We start from the raw sequence: 23331 nt of genomic DNA on the forward strand, positions 1-23331 counted from the left end.
TGAATGCCCTACTTGATCATACTACAGCGTCTTATATGATTTACCAGCTTGCAGATCTGTCCATTTTTACATTTGAATCCTGAAAAATAACAGTTTTGGACATAATGAGGTTTCCACCCAACAGGGACGATATATATATTTTATACAGTTGTACGACAACGTATAAAGTGCGACTTAAGTGGTTAATCAGACCAATCAATTTAGTTGAAAAGTAAAATACAATTAACTTAATACATAATTTTTTTCATGTTGATTCATTGATATAATAAATACAATGAAATAGAAATTCTCAATTTTCGAATGAATAAAAAAAAGTAATCGATAGAATAATCGTTAAGAAAATAATGGATGGTTTTGCCACACAGCTCTATCTACTGGATGATAAGACATGCGTGTGTATGTGTGTACAAGTGAAAAACAGTGGCATAAAAATGAATTAGAGATGGTATGTTACTATCACTCAGCTTAAGCTATGGTAACTATACAAGTGAGTGAGAAACACAGTTGAGAGCGGGTGAGGGGAACCTATGAGAAACTACAGCACGTAGTTAATAATAGTTTGATTCACTACAGAAAAACGTTAAATACTTGGTGCTTACGTTTCTCTAAACCTTTAGGAACAAAATAAACAAAAACATAAAAACAAATATTTTCAAAGCCTCAAAAGAAAACAAGACTGTACATTTTTGCAGATACTTCAACACCCGTGAATATTTTCCTTTTGTGTTTTTTTTACGAGGAGTATTTCCTAGAAATACAGGCAGAGAAACGGAAATGCCGGCAGCCAGCTGTTCCTTTATACAGTTTCATCCAGAAACAAACTTTTATTATTTTTTTTGTTTTCTCAAGTGACACAAAATAACAGCGAATGGTATTCCCAAAGTTAAAGTGCAATAAGGAGAGACATTGACAGGTTAGGAGGAGGAGGAGGAGAAGTGACGACCGCCCTGCTTACACAAGGTCACTCCCCGGAGCGGCAGCAAGCGCGGAAGCCGCACTGCAGGTTCTGGCAGCCGCTGGCCGTGTCTGCGTGGGGACCTGATGAAGGAGAGAAATGCAGTTAGAGCAAGCTTTCACTGACTCACACACACACACACACAAACCACAGTACAAGGGCTGAGGCTTCTGTTGACAATTATGGTCACGTAAGCCCTACTTGCTGATGTTACGAAAATCGACCACAAGGATTTACACAGCAGCTGAGTAAAAGCTGAGACCACACTACCTGCAGTGTATTCCGGACGCCTGAGAAATGCCGTCGTTACGGTCACTCGAAGAAATTAAGAACACTTTCAGAGGATCAAGAGCACAGTTCTACGTAACATTACAAAACACCCCACTCGCTTATTTTGCAGACTTATGTTAAACACAATGATTATATCCTATAATCATAACGTACTCTTAACCACTTAAGCTCTATATACTTATATCATACGACGAATACTGAAAATAAGCAATCTACAAGCTCACAACTCGTCGCAATGTGATGCGTCCTGAGCTTATAGGTCGGCTATTTTCACAATTTCTTTTAGCTTGGCCTAGTGGTTAATGTACTGTGACTCATTCATGTTGTACGTGTTTGAGTATATGTATAGATGTATACCGTATTCATAATATAACATGAGTAAAACTGCCAGAATATGATGAATCTGACTGATGTATGTTTTAGCTATCAGACAAACCTTTGTACAATAACTAGTTTTTTTCCCATAACAGATTATTTTGGGGGGGAAAACATGGCATCTTTGTAGCTATAGCGCAAGCGCCCACTTACCTTCCAGCTCACAAGCTCAGCATCTGTTACATAAAGGCATTAGGACTGGGAACAATGCATGCTGCGCTGAGTGGGGGGTTAGTTAGGTTTCATTACAATCATCACACAGCTGTGAGAAAGTCCTGCTCACAAATCTTATCATTTGTCATTCAGCAGATGCACAGTAATGTCTGTCACACAAGCGGCACGTCTTTCGAGACGGACTGTTGGTTCAAAGAAGTTTCCAAATGCTTCCACCTAACAGTCTGCATCGTTGGGCTCGCAGAAAATGTGAATTATAAAAAGCTGCGAAATTATAGCTAGCTGCTAAATCAGAAAGGTATTTCAAATGTACATTTTAAGATATTTAAAAATGCATTATCGTGAACACCACATTGTGCTTGGTTGAATTCCCTTACGGTCTTAATAGCAGATGTCAGCTTCCTGTAAGAGGAGTAGTTACAGACTTGCTTTAGCGTTCAAAGATTGTGGAGGAGCGGTCTGGCTTGAGACAAGCCACAAGCATCAACACATTGTGTGTGTGTTCCTGTGTTACTGTACTTGTGAGGGTCAACAAATATAGGCAGAATTTGAGAAATAGACATAGTGAGGACATTTTCCTGGGTCTCACATATTTTATGGTTAAAAAAGATTTTTAGAAGTAGGCTTACAATTAAAAAGGTTGAAGTTGGGGTTAGGATTAGACATTTAGAGGTTAGGTTTAGGTGTTAGGGTTCGAATGTCCACAATTTATACTTGGTTGTGCACCAGTGTCACACACCTAAAATAGCCAATCTACAAGCTTTGAGCTTGTTGATCTGTTATGTTAGGCTTTAAGCTTAAAAATGCCATGAAATGCGTATGGCGTTCATAAAATCACCGTCCTAAAACGGGAATAGTAATACAAACGTGTGCGTGTGTGTGTGTGTGTTACCGTCGATGTTGTCGCAGTAATAGAAGTGCTCATCGTTGAGGGCGGGGCAGGCAGACACCAGCTCGTGCAGGCCCACTTCAGTGATGAACAGACAGCCGGAGAGGTTGAGGTGCTCTAAGAGCGGAAGCCCCCCACGCTGAGACAGAGCCCTGAAACACACACACAACGGAACCACGTTTGGTGCATGGTGGCATGCAAGGTGGTGTGTACGACAGACACACACACTGCGTTCACAACAACGTCCCTCTGCGTTTTATACGGCTTTACACACACTTTCGAAGACCATGAACCAGTGTTGATTTCCTCGACTAAAACTATGATGAAAAATGTTGGTCGACTACCTTTTTCCACTGACGAAAACTAGACAAAAACTAAATATAAACTAAGCTATGATGACTATTGCCAATTTCGTCAACAAATAAAAACTAGACTAAAATGTTAGAGAGGGACTAGTGGAGAAGAGCTCCAGTAGAACTATACTAAAGACAAGTCATTATATGCTTAGCTGCGCTCGGGTGTTGCGCTCTGAAAATAGCAGATCTACAAGCTCACAACACGTCGCGTGAGCTTGTAGATCGGCTATTTTCAGCATGCAACCAAGTGTAAAATCAGCCATTACGACGCAATCAAGGCACCGACAACATACATTTTAGTCGACTAAATCAACTGTAGATTTAGTCGACCATAATCTTATGATATTTAGTCGACTAAAACTAGACTAACAGTAAAACATTTCATTGCTGTCAAAATCAACACTACCATGAAGTAATAGGGAAGCAATACAATGGAGAGATAGATTCTATTTAGAGCACGGCTGATATGTCGGTTTGGCCCAGATATCTGCCATTATTTGGGGCAAAGTTTTGTTTTTCAAATCATTTGAAAATATTTTAATTTAATTAACATTTCTGTTCTGTATTATTGATTAAAAAATGTTGTGCTTTAAAAAAAAAGATATTGGTCAAAACATCGGTAATCGGTGGTCTAGGAAGAATGGTGTTTTCGATTGGGCTATAATTCTTTTGGCAAATGTTTTCCCCTGTAGTTACAATGCAATGGAGTTTTTCATATAAATCAACCTATCCATCCATCCATCCTATTGGAGAATTCAATACATTTCCCAGCCCTGTGTGACACATTCAAAACAATGTGTTTTAGTTGAACATGTTGCAGCCACGTTGTCTTTACCTCAGGCCCAGGTCGGTGACCTGATAGCATCCAGAGAGGCTGAGGAACGTCAGTGTGCGTTTGGCCTCCGATTGGTCAGTCCTGTGTGTGTGGGCGGGGCACTGCGGCCCCCTGAGGGAGCATTTAGTCCTGAACTCCGCAGTGCCCGACCTGCCGCGCGCCGCCGCCGCCCCCCCGCTTAAAGTCCTGAGGGTGGTGTCTCCGCAGCAGGTGGAGTGGCGGCAGAGCCTCTCCCCGGAGGCGGCGTACTGCACGTACGAGGCGCTAAAGCCAGTCCTGAGGCCACGCCTCCTGCAGCAGCACGAGCCTCCGGCGAGCTGCGTCTCCGCCAGGCTCTTGGCGTCGGGGAGGGGCGACGCCCCGCCGCCGCGGCGGCTCCACTCCGCCGCGTCCTCGATGTCCAGGTCCAGCGGGTCCAGCACCCAGACCTGGGCCGCCGCGGTGCGGGCGCCGGCGGCGGCGGCGGCGGCTCGGTGGCCCGGCCGCTGCTTGAAGATGAGGGCCTGGCGTCTCCTGACGGCCGGGCGCAGGCTCCTCTCGTCCAGCAGAGAGAGGGGCACGGCGGGGCTCTTCAGGAGCACCGTGCGGCGCTCGCAGTATTTCTCCAGCGGCGCGGAGGAGGAGGAGGAGGAGGAGGCGGAGGAGGAGGAGGAGGAGGCGGCCAGGTCTCCGAGGCCCAGAGACAGTTTCTTCAGGGTGAGGTCGGTGAGCTTCTCGCAGCCCGATAGATCCAGGTGCTGCAGAGAGCGACAGAGGAACCCCGGAGAAGAACAGCTGGAGGAGACAGAGAGACACAAACTTATATATAACATATTCAAATGCATGATTTCTCCTGATGGCTACACTGGGTACTTAAAATGTGGGGCATTAGTGGTAGCTACTGGTGGATGATGGAACTACACCCAGTTTTGTTGACTGCATTCCTGTGACTAAAGTATAAATAAAGTGTTTTGTGCTTAACGGGCTAATAAATGTCTTCTGCCCTCATCCATGCTTCTAACACGCTAATAAATGTCTTCTGCCCTCATCCATGCTTCTAACACGCCAATAAATGTCTTCTGCCCTCATCCATGCTTCTAACACGCCAATAAATGTCTTCTGCCCTCATCCATGCTTCTAACACGCTAATAAATGTCTTCTGCCCTCATCCATGCTTCTAACACGCTAATAAATGTCTTCTGCCCTCATCCATGCTTCTAACACGCTAATAAATGTCTTCTGCCCTCATCCATGCTTCTAACACGCCAATAAATGTCTTCTGCCCTCATCCATGCTTCTAACACGCTAATAAATGTCTTCTGCCCTCATCCATGCTTCTAACACGCTAATAAATGTCTTCTGCCCTCATCCATGCTTCTAACACGCTAATAAATGTCTTCTGCCCTCATCCATGCTTCTAACACGCCAATAAATGTCTTCTGCCCTCATCCATGCTTCTAACACGCTAATAAATGTCTTCTGCCCTCATCCATGCTTCTAACACGCTAATAAATGTCTTCTGCCCTCATCCATGCTTCTAACACGCCAATAAATGTCTTCTGCCCTCATCCATGCTTCTAACACACCAATAAATGTCTTCTGCCCTCATCCATGCTTCTAACACGCTAATAAATGTCTTCTGCCCTCATCCATGCTTCTAACACGCTAATAAATGTCTTCTGCCCTCATCCATGCTTCTAACACGCCAATAAATGTCTTCTGCCCTCATCCATGCTTCTAACACGCTAATAAATGTCTTCTGCCCTCATCCATGCTTCTAACACGCTAATAAATGTCTTCTGCCCTCATCCATGCTTCTAACACGCCAATAAATGTCTTCTGCCCTCATCCATGCTTCTAACACACCAATAAATGTCTTCTGCCCTCATCCATGCTTCTAACACACCAATAAATGTCTTCTGCCCTCATCCATGCTTCTAACACGCTAATAAATGTCTTCTGCCCTCATCCATGCTTCTAACACGCTAATAAATGTCTTCTGCCCTCATCCATGCTTCTAACACACCAATAAATGTCTTCTGCCCTCATCCATGCTTTTAACACGCCAATAAATGTCTTCTGCCCTCATCCATGCTTCTAACACGCTAATAAATGTCTTCTGCCCTCATCCATGCTTCTAACACGCTAATAAATGTCTTCTGCCCTCATCCATGCTTCTAACACGCTAATAAATGTCTTCTGCCCTCATCCATGCTTCTAACACGCTAATAAATGTCTTCTGCCCTCATCCATGCTTCTAACACGCCAATAAATGTCTTCTGCCCTCATCCATGCTTCTAACACGCTAATAAATGTCTTCTGCCCTCATCCATGCTTCTAACACGCTGAATAAATGTCTTCTGCCCTCATCCATGCTTCTAACACGCTAATAAATGTCTTCTGCCCTCATCCATGCTTCTAACACGCCAATAAATTGTCTTCTGCCCTCATCCATGCTTCTAACACGCTAATAAATTGTCTTCTGCCCTCATCCATGCTTATAACAAGCCAATGTAAAAATGTGTCTTCCTGTCACTAAAATCTCACGCCCTTTTGTAGATCCTACAAAGGCAGTTCTTTGTTTGTATCACTGTTTGTATCACTGTTTGTATCACTGTTTGTATCACTGGGGCATGGGGGAAACACTAATAGCACTTATATTTAGCAAAAAATAAAATAAAAAATGTAATCCTACAGTATGTAGCTTTAAATAAAAAGACATAGCTATTACACAGTGATGAGGCTATGGGGGTAATACATAACAAAGTGAGTACGGTGCACTGGTTCACCTGTCAAATGCGGAGTCTGTAACGTCAGTCTGGGTCAGGTCCAGGTGAGTGATGTTAGGGCAGAGGCTGAGGATCTGACGGACCTGGAGGAGAACAAAAACATGTGTAAACCGAGTCCATTTGATCTCAGGCAATGTTTACATTCACTGCCACCATTACACAGAGACAGTATGTCGTTGCTGTTTGGGTGGAAACCTCATAACGCGCCACGTTTCGAGCTTGTGGATCTGCTACTTTCCATACTTGTGACGCTGTTGTATGATCCAAGTAGGGCAGAGGTCTTCAAAAGGGGGGTCCGGGACCCCTAGGGGGTCCTCAGAGTTACTACAGGGGGGGCCGCCAAATCTTTGTGTGATATATTTTTTACCTTAACCACTTGAACCCTAGCATCTCTTTTCTGAGGAGAACTTTAGCCAAAAATAGCCGATCTACAAGCTCACAACGCCTCGCGCTGCGAGGCGTTGTGAGCTTGTAGATCGGCTATTTTTGGCAAAGATGTTTTGTGTAGAGGGAAAAAAAGAGCAGACCAAGTAAAAAAATCACACCCTGTGTGAAGTGGGCGGTGTCTTGCTAGCTAATCACAATACTGAATGGAGTCAACCAATCATGTACAAAAGATAAATACATTTATTGAAACACTTATTATTATTATGGACGAAACCATAACTTAAAAAAAACAAATTTATGTTTTTTTTTAAAGTTAGGGTTTCTTATATAGGGCTATGCACATGTGTCATGTGACACTGGCCAATCACAGTCCTGAATAGATTGTGATTGGCCAATCACGGTGCAGGGTTAGGCGGGGTAAATTTTTGGCCAATCACAGCGCAGGATAATTGTACAAATGTCCAAACCTCACTTATAGGGGCGGTTTCACCGCCCAAAAAACAAAACACAATTTTATACATAGAGCGGGTCCCTGCTTCATGTCTCTTTCAGCTAGGGGGTCCTTGGCCTGAAAACGTTGAAGACCCCCTGAAGCAGGGCATTCATTTACGAAAAAACATAAAAAGTTAAGAATATGGAGATAAAGAGGTTTCTGCCCGACAACAACGATATTCTGTGTGACATCAGGATGAGAGGGAGAAGTTCTGTGCTCTTACGTACCATCTTACTAGACAGCGTGGAACTGTAGCCCAGGACAATGGACTTGACAGAAGGACCCACGGCTGGGAGGAGGTGGTGGATCATCCCGTTGAGGAGCTTCTTCTCTCTCTGAGCCGTGCTGATGGCCCGGGAGCCCTCTTTATTATGACCGCACACATCTGTGAACCACACCACAGGTCAGACCACACCAGGAACTACCACACTGCCCAGTAGTGATGAGCGGGCCGACCCGTAACCCCCGCGGGTCAACCCGCGGCGCGGGTGGTCGAGTCAGGATTTCAGAGGCAATTATGCGGGCTGCGGGTGAGCGGGTCAGCCGCTCTCACACGCAAAAAAATAAATAACAATCACATGCCTTTGTTTTGTCTTTATTCCTAATAAGAATAAGAATAATAACAATAAAACAGTTTGAATACACTTGGGGTGTATACTTGAAGATTATTTAACCTTCATGATTTTACAGAAATCGCGGGTCGCGGATATTAGAAATGATATCTAAACTAGACCGGGTCTAATAACGCCGTGGCTTCCATGTGGATCTCTGATGACATGTGGCCAGTCTATGACATACATGGGCAACTAGCGGCCTGAGGGCCACATGCGGCCCCCACCTTCACTAAATGCGTCCCTCAGGTTAATATCGGATTACTGATATATTATTGATTTACAATTATATATATATATCTATATTAGCTAGCTTAATGACTAGTATTAAAATTATATTGTCTTTTTTATGTCCAATGTATTTGTATTTAAGTTCATAAGGTTAACATAATTATAACTAAATGCATTTGAAATAAAATACAAATTTAACTTTTCAGGATTCCAATTCAAAAATGTAAAAGAAAAAAAAAAAAAATCTGGATTCCAATTAAAAAATAGCAGATCTACAAGCTCAAAACGCGTCACGCTGCGACGCGTTTTGAGCTTGTAGATCGGCTATTTTTGCTACTTTTGTGTGACATAGAATGGCGAAAATACGGCGAGAGTGAGTGTGTAAATATGGAGTGGACTCTGGAGTGAGTGTGGAAATATAGTGGCCCTCTCCATCATCAAAGTGGCATCACTTCTAGTATAAAAGGAAAGTTCTAAAAAGTAGCAGCTGTGGCATTTTGCAAACGATGTGTGCCTGATCGGTCCAGTGGTTTGTAAGACTAGCCCCGGACAGAAAAGACACTAGACACATACAGGAGAATTCCCATCTTGCTTATTTTGGTGCTTCATGTTTTTTCCGATAAGCTCAGCCATGTTAAGGCGTGCATCAGGCGCATGTTTACACTGTAAACAATGCCAGTACTAACCAGCGTGCTGAAAAGTCAGGTACTGTGTGCTTGCATGTCTCATAATGACAAGTGTTGGTACAGTCAGTTTGCATGAAATTACAACCTGAAACTGACCCAACCCTACGTCATGAACAACCTAACCCCTATTTTACAAAATAGCAAAAATATAACTTTAACAACTTAACCCATATATAAAAATAAAATAGCTTAGAATAGCAATTGATTATTAACAAGCACAAACCCCTATTTCCTGGTCATCTCATATTGGGGTAAATACTTCTGTTTGTCGTTCTCTCTCACTGGAGATCAACACTCACCAGTCTCATCTACGTCTGCGTCCTCGTCCCACTCCTGGTAGGCCCGGCCCTCATCCTGTCTGCTCTTCACCCACACCTCGTCTGGCTCCAGGTCCAGGTCGCCAGGAGGACCGCTGTAGTAATCCCCTACATTGTGCAGACAGAGGGCGGGGGTTTAACACAGATCCTGTTGCAATTTGGGCCATTGCCAGACTACATCTTACTCAACACATTTCTAATCATACAGATAAATCTGTATACTACGTTCACACTGGCAGCGACAGAGTGTCACGGCTACAAGTCATTGTCAAGCCAATGACATGAAGATACAAACTGACGGCCGACACTCATCGCTGCGTGACGAGCTACAAAACAAAACAAAAAAGAGTTGAGCTGGCTTAAAAAAGATTCTGCCCTCCAATGACGTGGTTAAGCGTCAATCACATCATGTTTTTGTTTCACAATTATCACACAATTCCTGCTTGTAATGGAGGAAAACTAGTTCTCGCTAATCAGCCAGTTCCCTGTTCTATTTAACCTGAGCCTTTATATTTTCTTATATTTTTCTTGCTCATCGCTCCCACGCTTGATGACATCAACAAGCATGTTGAGTAACACTTCAACAGCGACTCGGCAACAGTATAAGCTTACCACGCTTTGTAGCTTTTGCCGGTTGCTAATGTGAATTCAGCATCCGAGATTCACTTGACTTTTTAGCACCGTTGCATAATAATGTACTGAGTCATAAGAACATTCAATATTCAGATTAAGTCCTCATGGATGTCCTCACCGTTTGATTCTGGCCACTCACTGGAGACCTACATTGAAGGAGAATGAAAATCCTTCTGCTGGAGCTCCAGACTTTTTTGTCAACTATATTGAAATCTATTTATTAACCTCATTAACCCTGGTGTCCCAATTTTGGGCATGTAAAAAACTAAGCCTAAGTATAAAATATGGCTTACGTGGTTTATACAGTATATGTCAACAACAGTGGAATACTTTTGTCTACTTACATGTGTTTCAAGCACCAACTATGTATCCTCAAGTCAATAACAAAATGAATTCCATCGTGTAAAGTAAGTCTGTCAGCAGCCTACCTCTGGCCCAGCGTACGGGGTAGAGGAGTGTAAAGTCAGTCAGTCAGTCAGCCTACCTCTGGCCCAGCGTACAGGGTAGAGGTGTGTAAAGTCAGTCAGTCAGTCAGCCTACCTCTGGCCCAGCGTACGGGGTAGAGGAGTGTAAAGTCAGTCAGTCAGCAGCCTACCTCTGGCCCAGCGTACGGGGTAGAGGAGTGTAAAGTAAGTCAGTCAGCAGCCTACCTCTGGCCCAGCGTACGGTGTAGAGGAGTGTAAAGTAAGTCAGTCAGTCAGCCTACCTCTGGCCCAGCGTACGGGGTAGAGGAGTGTAAAGTCAGTCAGTCAGCAGCCTACCTCTGGCCCAGCGTACGGTGTAGAGGAGTGTAAAGTAAGTCAGTCAGCAGCCTACCTCTGGCCCAGCGTACGGGGTAGAGGAGTGTAAAGTCAGTCAGTCAGTCAGCCTACCTCTGGCCCAGCGTACGGGGTAGAGGTGTGTAAAGTAAGTCAGTCAGCAGCCTACCTCTGGCCCAGCGTACGGGGTAGAGGAGTGTAAAGTCAGTCAGTCAGTCAGCCTACCTCTGGCCCAGCGTACGGGGTAGAGGTGTGTAAAGTAAGTCAGTCAGCAGCCTACCTCTGGCCCAGCGTACGGGGTAGAGGAGTGTAAAGTCAGTCAGTCAGCAGCCTACCTCTGGCCCAGCGTACGGTGTAGAGGAGTGTAAAGTAAGTCAGTCAGTCAGCCTACCTCTGGCCCAGCGTACGGGGTAGAGGTGTGTAAAGTAAGTCAGTCAGCAGCCTACCTCTGGCCCAGCGTACGGTGTAGAGGAGTGTAAAGTAAGTCAGTCAGCAGCCTACCTCTGGCCCAGCGTACGGTGTAGAGGAGTGTAAAGTCAGTCAGTCAGTCAGCCTACCTCTGGCCCAGCGTACGGTGTAGAGGAGTGTAAACAAACCTTAGAACAAAAGGTGACCGGGCTTTCTCCGCTATTGCGCCCACACTCTGGAACAATTTACCACTGCACATTAAATCCAGCTCCACCATTGAAAGTTTTAAATCCACCCTAAAAACCCACCTCTTCTCCATTGCCTTCAGCTCAGTCTGAGGGCATTCTTAACTTATGGCCATTGAATGTATTTTTCCACCTTTTTTGTATTTCTTTTATGTTCTCCTATCTTTGGTGTTTTTTGTTTAGGTATTGCTTTATGTTTCTTTAACTATGCTGTATTTTTATTAGGTTATACTATTGTGATTGTAAAGCACTTTGGGTCAACTTCTGTTGTTTTTAAATGTGCTATATAAATAAAGGTGACTTGACTTGACTTGACTAAAGTCAGTCAGTCAGCAGCCTACCTCTGGCCCAGCGTACGGGGTAGAGGTGTGTAAAGTAAGTCAGTCAGCAGCCTACCTCTGGCCCAGCGTACGGGGTAGAGGAGTGTAAAGTCAGTCAGTCAGCAGCCTACCTCTGGCCCAGCGTACGGGGTAGAGGAGTGTAAAGTAAGTCGGTCAGCAGCCTACCTCTGGCCCAGCGTACGGTGTAGAGGAGTGTAAAGTAAGTCGGTCAGCAGCCTACCTCTGGCCCAGCGTACGGTGTAGAGGAGTGTAAAGTAAGTCAGTCAGCAGCCTACCTCTGGCCCAGCGTACGGTGTAGAGGAGTGTAAAGTAAGTCAGTCAGCAGCCTACCTCTGGCCCAGCGTACGGTGTAGAGGAGTGTAAAGTAAGTCAGTCAGCAGCCTACCTCTGGCCCAGCGTACGGGGTAGAGGAGTGTAAAGTCAGTCAGTCAGTCAGCCTACCTCTGGCCCAGCGTACGGGGTAGAGGAGTGTAAAGTAAGTCAGTCAGCAGCCTACCTCTGGCCCAGCGTACGGGGTAGAGGAGTGTAAAGTCAGTCAGTCAGTCAGCCTACCTCTGGCCCAGCGTACGGGGTAGAGGAGTGTAAAGTAAGTCAGTCAGCAGCCTACCTCTGGCCCAGCGTACGGGGTAGAGGAGTGTAAAGTAAGTCAGTCAGCAGCCTACCTCTGGCCCAGCGTACGGGGTAGAGGAGTGTAAAGTCAGTCAGTCAGCAGCCTACCTCTGGCCCAGCGTACGGGGTAGAGGAGTGTAAAGTAAGTCAGTCAGTCAGCCTACCTCTGGCCCAGCGTACGGTGTAGAGGAGTGTAAAGTAAGTCAGTCAGTCAGCCTACCTCTGGCCCAGCGTACGGGGTAGAGGTGCCTCCACAGGGAGCCTGTCTTGCCCAGCACTGCCCATGTGCTGCACACCCGGCTACAGTGACACAGATCCTCAGGGCTCAGGTAGTAGAACAGCCTCAGTAGGATCTCGGTAGGCAGCTGGGAGATGTGGGTCGAGGAAGAACCCGTCGGCTCCAGTTCTGGGGAAGTAAACAAAGCAAACGGGTTGGCCTTGAAAAAGGGACTCACTCTGGACGAACGTTGTGTTTTAATAGTGAAGAGGTGAGATGGGGGCTGGGTGGCCACGCCTCCGGCTGTTTAGCACCAATGACTGTGAGCCATTTGTAACACGAGACGATTAGTCATCTCCTTTCCCGGATTGCAACCTACAAAGCTTAGAAATGGCAGATGAAGAATGAACCCTCTTGTAAATTAATATTTATTTACTTAAGAGACGGCATGCTGGATTTGGGGGCCCGTATTCGGCGAGGTCGTGCTCAGCACCGGTTGGGTACAGTCACCCCCACGGCGCTGCTCAGAGTCTTAACCCATTAAGACCTGGAACGCATCGGTGTCACTTTTTTGATTTGAGCTAAAAAGCATTATTTTACACTTTGGCTATTAAAAAATAGCAGATCTACAAGCTCATAGCGCGGCACCGAGTGCTTGCACCTATGAGCTTGTAGATCTGCTATTTTTGAAAAATCGTGAAAATGTGTGCAAATCTTTGAATATATATTTTCAAAGCGAACATTTTTAACTCAAATCTTTGCTTCTGGGGGGTCCCTGGAACAACATGTCTTGAGATGGGAGTCGGCGGCCAAATACATTTTGGGGGTCCTTGACATGAAAAAGTTTGAGCACCACTCGTATAGAAACATACGTTTTTTCAGAATACTTTTGGAATTTAGAATCGGCTTCAGGTCTTAATGGGTTAATCAATTCCCCTAGCCAGATGTCAGAACAGCTCTTCTGGGCAGAAGACACCTTTGACTTGAAGTAGCCCATTTTTATCACCCTTTTTTTCTCCCAATTTAGTCATCATTATGCCAATTAACCCTCCCCACACATTTCTGTTGCCAATGCTGTTGTACCCTACAGACACAGCCTGCCATGGAGGAGTCCCCAACAGGAGAGCTTAGCGCCTCTAACCAGGGTTGCCAGATCTACTTATTATAATTTCCCTGCAAGATTTTACTTGAAAATAGCCGATCTACAAGCTCACAACGCGTCGCGTTGTGAGCTTGTAGATCGGCTATTTTCAAATAGCTGATGTACATGTTGAAGTGCTCATGCGTCCCATAGTCGCTTCTTTTGGGCTGGTTTTCCTAGACCTGGTTGCTTGTTTCTCTCACAGAATCTGGCAACACTGCCTCTAACTACCACTACTACTGGGGCGGTGCCTGTCAGTGGAGTGTGTTGAACGGGAGGCTCCTCCCTCAAAAAACGGCCAATTATGTTTGTATATACAGTGTTGTTGTTGTTTTTCAGCAAGCCAGATGCACACTTTCTTTACCCCCCCCCTGCACCCCCCCCCCCCCCCGAGCACCCTCACATTATACTTGTTGGTTGTAAAACTCTAATCTAAAAACAATACTTGGGGAGATGGCTAATAAGAGTAGAGAGGTCCTGACGTCACTCGTTCATCCCCTGGTTCGTAAAGTAATGTCTCTATGGAGAATAACATTGGGTCATCTTAGAATCGTCTCATATAAGAATTGTGGTCCAAAAATAAACAAACTGTCTCCGCGATATTGTCAGGGAGGAGGTTCTGTATCGTTTATGATAGTCAGTCACTCATATTTGATACAGTCTGTTTCTGGTGATTACATTAGCGTTTTCTCACCGTCAGTTGATGCTTCACATCCATAGGAGTCAAACCGCCGGGGTCATTTGTTTATTTTTGGAACACAGTTCTTATTTGACGCGATATTAAACACGTCTATGGGGATTCAGAACGGGGGGGGAAAACCCGCGACCCAGGTAGGATGTGTAAATGACGTCAGACTTCGGTGCTCTATAGACCAGGTTTTGTCTAGTCCGTGTTGAGGCATGGACTCACCATCGTCTGTCTTCTCGTGGTCGGCGTATTTGAAGGCCTTCTGCAGCTGTTCCGCCTGGCTCCACAGACTGAGTCCCTTCAGCACCTCGGCTGCACAGTTCCACTGCTGTTGGCTGCAGTGCTGAGCTATCACCTGTAGGGGGGGTACAGTTAATTTAGCTAATCGTTTAATTGATTATGAAGAGACAAAAACTATTTATAAAATGATCAATATTCAAAAAGAGCAAAAACAGCAGATCTACAAGCTCACAATACGCCACATTGTGCATTGACTAATTGATCTAGTCAATAATAAAGAATATTATTTGATTAATTTAACCCATTAACTCACTAGCTGCCAGAGTTATTTCAGATTTTTAGCTGTTGGCTGCCAGAGATTTTTAATTGAAAAACAAAAAGTACTCAGGAGCCGAGATACAGAATTTTTAAGTTTTAAGTTAACAAGGAAGTGGATAGGAGTCTAGATCTTCAAACAATCATATCTCCTAGGTCTTAGGGTCAAATTTAAAAAAAAAATGTTTAAAAAAAAAGAAAAAAAGAAAAGAATTTTTTTTTCAATAGAACGCATTTATGCGTTATTGGCAGGCAAGTGATGTATTCAATAGAACGCATATATGCGTTATTGGCAGTAAATGAGTTAAGGCCTGAGGCCGATTTTACAAATGTCTTCTAAATCCCAACAGTATTCTGAAAAAAACGTATGTTGCTATTTATCAGTGGTTCTCAAACTTTTTCATGTCAAGGACCCCCAAAATTATATGTATTTGGCCGCCGACCCCATCTCAAAATAGTTCTAGGGACCCTAGGGACCTCTAGGGACCCCCAGAAGCAAAGATTTGAGTGGAAAATGTTCGCTTTAAAATAATATATATTCAAAGATTTGCACACATTTTCACTATTTTTCAAAAATAGCAGATCTACAAGCTCAAAGCGCGGCACTCGGTGCCGCGCTTTGAGCTTGTAGATCTGCTATTTTTGAATAGCCAAAGTGTAAAAGAATGCTTTTTTTTTAGCTCAAATCAAAAAGTGACACAGACGCGTTGCAGGTCTTAATGGGTTCAAATAAATAATTGATAGAACAATCACTAAGATAATCCATAGCTGTAAGTAACACCAATCACCTGTTTCTTGATGTCCTTGAGCTCCTCGTAGGTGAAGTATTGCATGAGCATGGGCTGAAACACCTGCAACATATCACCTTATGTTACCAGTGTGAGCATGGGGGACGTAACACCTTTAGTTTATAAAGAAATGCCAACAGTGCCAACCATTGTTCCACAAGGAAGCAGGTTTTCACCCAACAACATTTCTCAACACAGAGCTTATCAGTTTACAGGAAATATTTTTCATTTATTTAATAAAATAAAAAAAGGGGGGGAAAGACATTTGAATGTTTTCTACCTCTTCCTCTTCCTTCATGTGGGGCAGAAAGTCCTGTGTGAAGGCCTCCAGTCTCTCCTTCAGCTGCTGGGCATAGTTCAGTTGCTCGTATTCATTCTGGGAACACATCAGTGCATGCATTTATAGTCTACGTTATGTAATGCCTTACAAACATAACGGCTCCTCATTAGCAACCTCTGACAATTCAACACATTCCCTTGAAAACCCAGACAAAAACGTCAATTCATGACATCCACTGTCTAGTCATGATCGGGTTTGCATGTGAAGCCCAACAAAACATATCATGGGAGCAGCACGGCGAGAATTAACACAGGGGTGACCCTGGCAGCATACCAAAGGTCCAGGTGAGTTTCCCGTTTAGTAACAGGGCTACTGTTTAACTACAGCTAGCAAAGAGAGATCATGAGACAATATTGAGGACGAGTTCGGGCAGAGACGCCTTGAGCCAAAGACAAACGGTGTCCATGTGGAATGTAAAATGTATTTGTCCCATCTGCCAATGTGCAGCGATAACGAGGAAAGGGAAGTGGGAAAGACCAAAAAAAACACAAACCATTAAGACTTTTCCAGATGATAGGGAACTGAGAAAAAGAAAGGACATTTGAACTCATGTGTTGTTTGATATGACACAGGACCACGTTTTGTCAAACGTGTTTCAAAAGTCCCATAAATGATTCGTTATATTATTGTTTGTTATGCATAACACTTTTTTTCTGAATATATCATTCCTTTATTATTCATATTAAAACTATTAACATATTCTATGTTCATTTAGTTGTATTTTTCTTGACTTATTCTATGTTCGCATTATTCTGAATAGCAAAACTCAGTGGTTGTTTTCACTGATACTGTAGTAGATCTGGCCAGCCTTGGAAAATGGCTAGTTAACAGCCTTGGAAAATGGCTAGTTAGATCTCATAAAAATTAAGTAGATCTAATAAACTAATGAAAGAAAGAATGCGGGCACTAAGGTTTTTTTCTATTGTTTCTTTCTTACCGGGTGCATGGACTAGTAATGTTCTTTACAATCAGAGGGATTACCAGCAGTCATGTCCTTCAGGCACTTTTTATTTCGTTTGCACGGTCAGCATGAAAAGGTTGCCCACCTGCGTTGCACATTACTTATTAACAAATATTTAAACACAGCCTTCCATATCTCTCAGCCGTAATCAAGCATTCTCTCTCAGTTTCATATGGAAGATTTCCAAATTTGAGGGACTATCACAGACAATGGAATTTTCCTCTCCGCTTTTACAAACTGCGATTAGGACAGAGCGGAAGTCAGCTTCAACACAATTGCGCCATTCGGGAGAGCCCATATTTCGCTTGCCGTAAGCTAGTGAACAATATCTCTGGATTCTTTACACTAACAGATCACAAAACCCAGTCTGCCCTCCATTACATAAACAGGACTCAAGTAGGTCAACATTTCAACCCACTTCTTTGTCCAAATGGCTTTCTCCTCGTCAGGTCCATATGTACAGAGAAACCATAAACATCCAAACGCATCTTACATAATCAGCCTTACAGAGAGTTCTATTTCTAAACCTGGCTTGTTCTCATGCTTGCCATTTTGTGAGAGAAAAACACCTCAACCTGTCATGTCACTGTAGCCGCACAGAAATCTAGTTTCCTGTCTTTTTTGCAGCAGAGTAGCAACTCTAGGGAACTGGCACTTATGACTAGAGCCAGACCGATGCCAGGTTCCTGGGGCCGATGCCGAACCCGATTTTGGAGTCCTGGACCACCGATTAACAATGTTTTGACCCATATATGGTCAAAAATCATTTCCATCTACAAGCTTGTAGATCTGCAATTTTTTTATGTTAGAAAATGATTGCATAATCGTCAAAAAAGTCAAATAATGGCCGATATATCGTCTCTGTCAGGCTCTACTTATGATGCACCTTAAATATCATCAAAAAGATGAAGTAAAGTTATGCCTGCTGTGGCCCACCTCACAGGCCAATGGACTAAAGGCTAATGTAAGGCTAGTACAACTACATTCCAACAGCTGTGTGCTAGAGTTCCATTTACACACGTATGTACAGTGTGTGCGCTAGAGTTCCATTTACACGTATGTACAGTGTGTGCGCTAGAGTTCCATTTACACGTATGTACAGTGTGTGTGCATGGCCAAATCCAAGGGCAACTTGCTGTTAGTTTTGTCACTTGAATGTCAGTGAAAACTGATGTTGGATTTTTATTCATCAGGTATAACATTGTTGCAAACAGGGCTTAACCACTTGACCGCAATATATTTAACTGACCCCCCAGATCGCCTAGGGGCCCATACTCGACCCCCTCTTTTTTACCTCTAGTCTACACCAAATCTCTTCACCGAAAACAACTATTTTCGCCAAATGTGCACCATTATTACTGTGGTACGTACTGTGAACATAAAATCACATTTTAACTTTTCTTTTTGTACAAAATATACTTCATTTCTGAAAGCAAGCTGTTTTTCTGTTTGTGTCCCCCCCCCCCCTCCCCCTCCCTGAATATAAAACAAAACAGACCATAAAGATATGTTTGAGTGCTTTGCTCAACCCAACAAGGCCTCCATTATTTGCTGGTGTGACTCTTGAGTGGCTGACCCAACTGTTATTTGTCATAATGGTCATGTAGCAGCAGCTGAGCCCAGCGGGCCTCACAGATGACTTCTCTGAAACCCAGCCAGTACCACTTGTCTGCTGAGTCACACTGACACACATGGAACGCTCTTCTTCAGTGTCTCCTCTTAACTCATTCACTGCCTGAATTATTTCTGTCCGCGTTTGCCCACTGCCAGAGATTCTTTCATTGAAAAAAAAAGTACTCAGGAGCCGAGATACATACTTTTTAAGTTTTAAGTTAACAAGGAAGTGGATGGGAGTCTAGATCTTCGAAAAATCATATCTCCTTGGTCTTTGGGTAAATTTTCTGAAAAAATTAAAAGTCGTTTTAGTCGTTCTAGGCAGGGAATGAGTTAACACATTAAGGCCTGAAACCGAATCTACAAATGTCTTCTAAATCCCAACACCATTATGAAAAACGTATCTTTCTATATCAGAGGTGCTCAAACTTTTTCATGTCAAGGACCCCCCAAAATGATATGTATTTGGCCGCGGACCACCATCTCAAAATATGTTGTTCCAAGGACCCCCCAGAAGCAAAGATTTGAGTTACAAAATGTTCGCTTTAAAATATATATATTCAAAGATTTGCACACATTTTCACGATTGTTCAAAAATAGCAGATCTACAAGCTCATAGCACGGCACTCGGTGCCGCGCTATGAGCTTGTATATCTGCTATTTTTGAATAGCCAAAAGTATAAAAGAATGCTTTTTAGCTCAAATCAAAAAAATCATTACACAGATGCGTTCCAGGTTTTAAGGACGGAGGGGTTCCCCAACTTTTAACAACTCAAGACTTAACCTTACAAAAAATATATTATGAAAGATATGCAGTGTCCCGTCTAAAGAAATAAAAGTTAAAAAAATAAAGTAAAAAATGAATGAAAATAGTGAAAATAGCCGATCTACAAGCTCGGCTAGCCGTCTTATTGTGAGCTTGTAGATCTGCTATTTTCGTGATTTCTTAAAGCTTTTAAAAGTTTTGTAAATTTGTGGAATTGTTTTGATGATTTGAATATTTGGAGTACTTTGGAAAAAAAAGAAATGTGTGGAAATATTAGAAAAGAATTGAAAGAACTGTAAAAAGCTGTACATTTACTAGTGACCTATAAAGATGTTTGTGTGAGCGTGACCCATCGTTTGGGAACCACTGCCCTTAACATTTCTGCACGTTATTCACCTTGACGTTGCGCAGTCCCTTCTCGAAGAGGGACAGCATCTCGGAGAGCTTGTTGTCAGAGTGCACGTTGTACACGGTGCAGCTGCGCTGCTGCAGCAGGCCGATGATGCACTCGTTCTCGATCTGCTCGTGCATCTTGAACTCCTTGAAGGTGGCACACAGCGACTGCAGGAAGGAGCGGAAGTCGTTGTTGTTGGAGAAGTTGGTCTTGGACAGCTGAGGAACAGCAGAGGGAAACGTGCATCAGGATCACTGGTTTAATGAACATGAGCATGTTGGCATTCACAGAGCTACCTCACAGGGTTCATGGTTTTGTGATTCACATACAACACTGCACAGCAGCATTATGGGAATGGACATTCTTGTACTTCAGGCTTCCTCAACAGTGGATAACAATAAGATATATGTTATTATATATTTTTAAGCACCTTATATATATATATATTGGACAGTGTATATTTGATTCGACCCTGGGTCTTCTTGTTATTTGACTTATTTGTTCCTTTCTTCTCTATTCTTTCTTCCAACTCTTTCTTTAACTGCAAATGTTGAGACTGAGCTTGCACACAAAAATAATAATAATTCTACCCACTCTTTAACACCTGTAACTGTAATCGTGTGATGTTACAGGACCACAACGGAAACAAGCTCTTAGGGCTTTTTGTGTTATCCTTTTAGCATCATCGTATAATCATACCGCTGTACTATTTGCAAACTGTTAATGAAGTATTCAATCAAAGGGACAATAAAGTTGATTATGAAAGATAAAAAGGTAACAACAACAGGGATATAGGGATAAAATTACATTTTGTCCCTTTTTGGCTGCATCTTGGTCCCAGCAGGGCCAATGTATTGGATTTTACTAGCCTTGGATCAAGACTATAATTTTACCGATTTTGACATTTTATAGATCGATTAAATACATCTTGATAGTCTTGATCCAAGGCTAGGACTTCACTATAAACATGTGTTGTGTTGTTATTGTATGGGTGACACAGTGGTAATGTTACAGTAGAGCTGTGTGGTGGCTCTGACACTTTAATGTCGCACCAGACACCGTTAGTTAGATGATGAACCCAGGTCTGGAGAGCAGACAGGTCGCCACTATGTCCACCATCATCATGCATTAAAATGAAAGGTTCCAGTGTTTGACACGTTGTTCGGAACCGCAGCAACAACAACCACCCCGCCATCGTCGCGTTGCATAACAAGCTAACTTTAGCTGCTACGCCAAGTTGAGCTGCGGGCTAACAGGATAGAGAGAGAACACCAGGACATCATGCTACAGGGGCGTGTGTTAGCTCTGGTCCATATAGCGTTAGAAGCAGTTCTCCTTAAACCGCTGTGTTACTTTAGAGCCGTTCCCCTGACACCCCCGGTAGCGCAGCCTCTCGTCTTTATTAGACAATAGAAGACAGTTTTAACATGTTGAAAGTCTACTTTCTTCAGTGGGAACACTCTGAGTCCCCCACCTCACGTCTAAAATACACTTTTTGACCAAAAATGTAAAATAATCCACCGGATGGAAAAATGTTTTAGTTGCTCCGCTGCGCCCCCTACAGATCTTGTCGATAGAAAACTTCCATTGACAAAATCTGTAGGGGGGGCAGGGGAGCAACAATTGTTTTTCCCCATCCGGAGAAATGTTTTCTTTTCGGGCCAAAAAAGTGTGTTTAAGACGTGAAGTGGGGGGGGCTCAGAGTGTTCCTACTAAAGAAAGTGGACTTTCAACATCTTAAGCCCGTCTTTGTTTTGGTGAGTGGCGAAAGCGTATTTTTTATTTTTAATAAAAGACGAGAGGCTGCGCAGCCTGCACTGCCGCGGGTGTGCGGACAACGGCTCTAAAGTAACATAGCGGTTAAGGAGAATTCCTTCTAACGCTGTGGACCAGAGCTAAGTGTGTATGCGTTTACAATGAGAGAGAGTACAACCAGACGACAACACATGTCACTACGACCATCATATCGTAACCCTCCATTAATCCATTACTTCTAACCTAGCTGTAGAATACAACTCTCGTAGACGTATTTATGATTCTGACGTTTTCAATCTACGAGAGTTGTAGGGTTCACCCCCCATGGACACAGGGACTTTCTGCACTATGCCCCGTAGACACTCCAAACATGTACAAATTGAAAATAAAGGTGCTTACCCCCACGCTCCAAATGTTAACTCTCGCTACGGGGTAGTAGTTTAATCTAATAATCCATATCTTTCAATAAAGAAGTGTTTTAATCCCGTCTGTGGCCGAACGCCATTTTTTCACCCTCGTTTACTTCCTGTTTACATTGAGTGTAATTCCGGGTTTCACCAGATGGGCGCGTCACTACCGCCCATTGGGAACTTCCGATAGAATCGGCCACAGACGGCATTAAAACACTTCTTTATTGAAATATATGGATTATTACAATAAACTACTACCACGTAGAGACAGTTAACATTTGGGGCGTGGGGGTAAGCACCTTTTTTTTCAATTTGTACATGTTTGGAGTGTCTACGGGGCATAGTGCAGAAAGTTCCTGTGTCCATGGGGGGTGAACCCTACAACTCTCGTAGATTGAAAACGTCAGAATAATAAATACGTCTACGAGAGTTGTATTCTACAGCTACCCTCGATTAATCGATTACTACTAACCGATGAACGGGTTGCAGACGATATGAAAACAAGCCCTTCAATGGTTCCCTCCTCTATGCTAACCGACCAGAGCTAAACGTGCGCAGCATGTTTTCAGCCTGCTCGGTTCAGAGGAGGAAGCTTTTTTCTGGGTGCCTTTTCGACTCATATTTCTACTTTGTGAAACGTCCATGTTGTTGTATAAGGACTTGTCGTACACACCTTGTCGCAGTAGAGGCCCACCAGCTGCTTCATTCGCCAGTGTGGGCCGGTGAACACGTCCACCTCGTCTGGAAACGGAGCCATGTTATTCCTCATCAGATCATCACACACTGACTGACTCTCTGGAGCTCCACAGACTAGTGCGTCATCACACACAACACTGACTCAGTGTTGCCCGATTGTGTGAGAGAAATAAGCAGTGGTGGAAAATGTACTCACATTTTTTTAAGTAAAAGTACACTGCAATGTAGAAATATACTCTGTTACGGACTAAGTAAAAGTACGGAATTAAAAACATTACTTAAAATTACCGAAAGTGGACTCATTATGCAGAATGTCCCATGTCACAAGTTTTCAAACGTATAAAATGTATACAAATGTTTAAAAAATAGCAGATCTACTAGATCTGCTATTTTAAAATGGCCAAAATGTATAGGGCTAAATGTGTTTTGTAATAATCAAAATCTACAAACTAACTAAGGTTTTTGAATAATTACAGTGGAGTAAAAGTACAATATTTGCCTCTGAGATGTAGTGGAGTAGAAGTAAAAGTACAGAAATTTGGAAATACTCAAGTACAGTACTGTACAAATACCTCAAAATTGCACTTAAGTATTTAAGTAAATGTACTTAGTTACTTATTTCCACCACTGGGTCTATAAAACAA

General features: G+C 43.3%; 1 protein-coding gene across 1 annotated transcript; it reads right to left on the reverse strand.

Annotated features, from left to right (window-relative positions):
• Nucleotides 1–847: 847 nt before the first annotated feature.
• fbxl5 (F-box and leucine-rich repeat protein 5) lies at nt 848–22789 on the reverse strand. The gene is made up of 12 exons (XM_080429729.1): nt 22665–22789; nt 19829–20044; nt 16032–16127; nt 15752–15814; nt 14631–14763; nt 12583–12768; nt 9351–9476; nt 7751–7908; nt 6644–6726; nt 3876–4649; nt 2688–2836; nt 848–1038 (listed from the first exon to the last, which is right to left on the reverse strand). The coding sequence occupies exons 1-12, from the start codon at nt 22758–22760 to the stop codon at nt 962–964; spliced, it is 2157 nt and encodes a 718-aa protein (XP_080285855.1). The 5' UTR covers nt 22761–22789; the 3' UTR covers nt 848–961.
• Nucleotides 22790–23331: the final 542 nt, after the last annotated feature.

Source organism: Gymnoscopelus braueri (genome assembly GCF_963280865.1).
Source record: "Gymnoscopelus braueri genome assembly, chromosome: 6".
Lineage (NCBI taxonomy): Eukaryota > Metazoa > Chordata > Actinopteri > Myctophiformes > Myctophidae > Gymnoscopelus > Gymnoscopelus braueri.

Excerpts from the sequence above, each read along its gene's own strand:
- fbxl5 (XM_080429729.1), bottom strand. The coding sequence starts at position 22,760 with ATGAGGAATAACATGGCTCCGTTTCCAGACGAGGTGGACGTGTTCACC. Across the intron at positions 16,128-19,828 it reads AGGGACTGCGCAACGTCAAG|AATGAATACGAGCAACTGAA; the intron begins GTGAATAACGTG and ends ATGTGTTCCCAG. Across the intron at positions 2,837-3,875 it reads GTCACCGACCTGGGCCTGAG|GGCTCTGTCTCAGCGTGGGG; the intron begins GTAAAGACAACG and ends TGTGTGTTTCAG.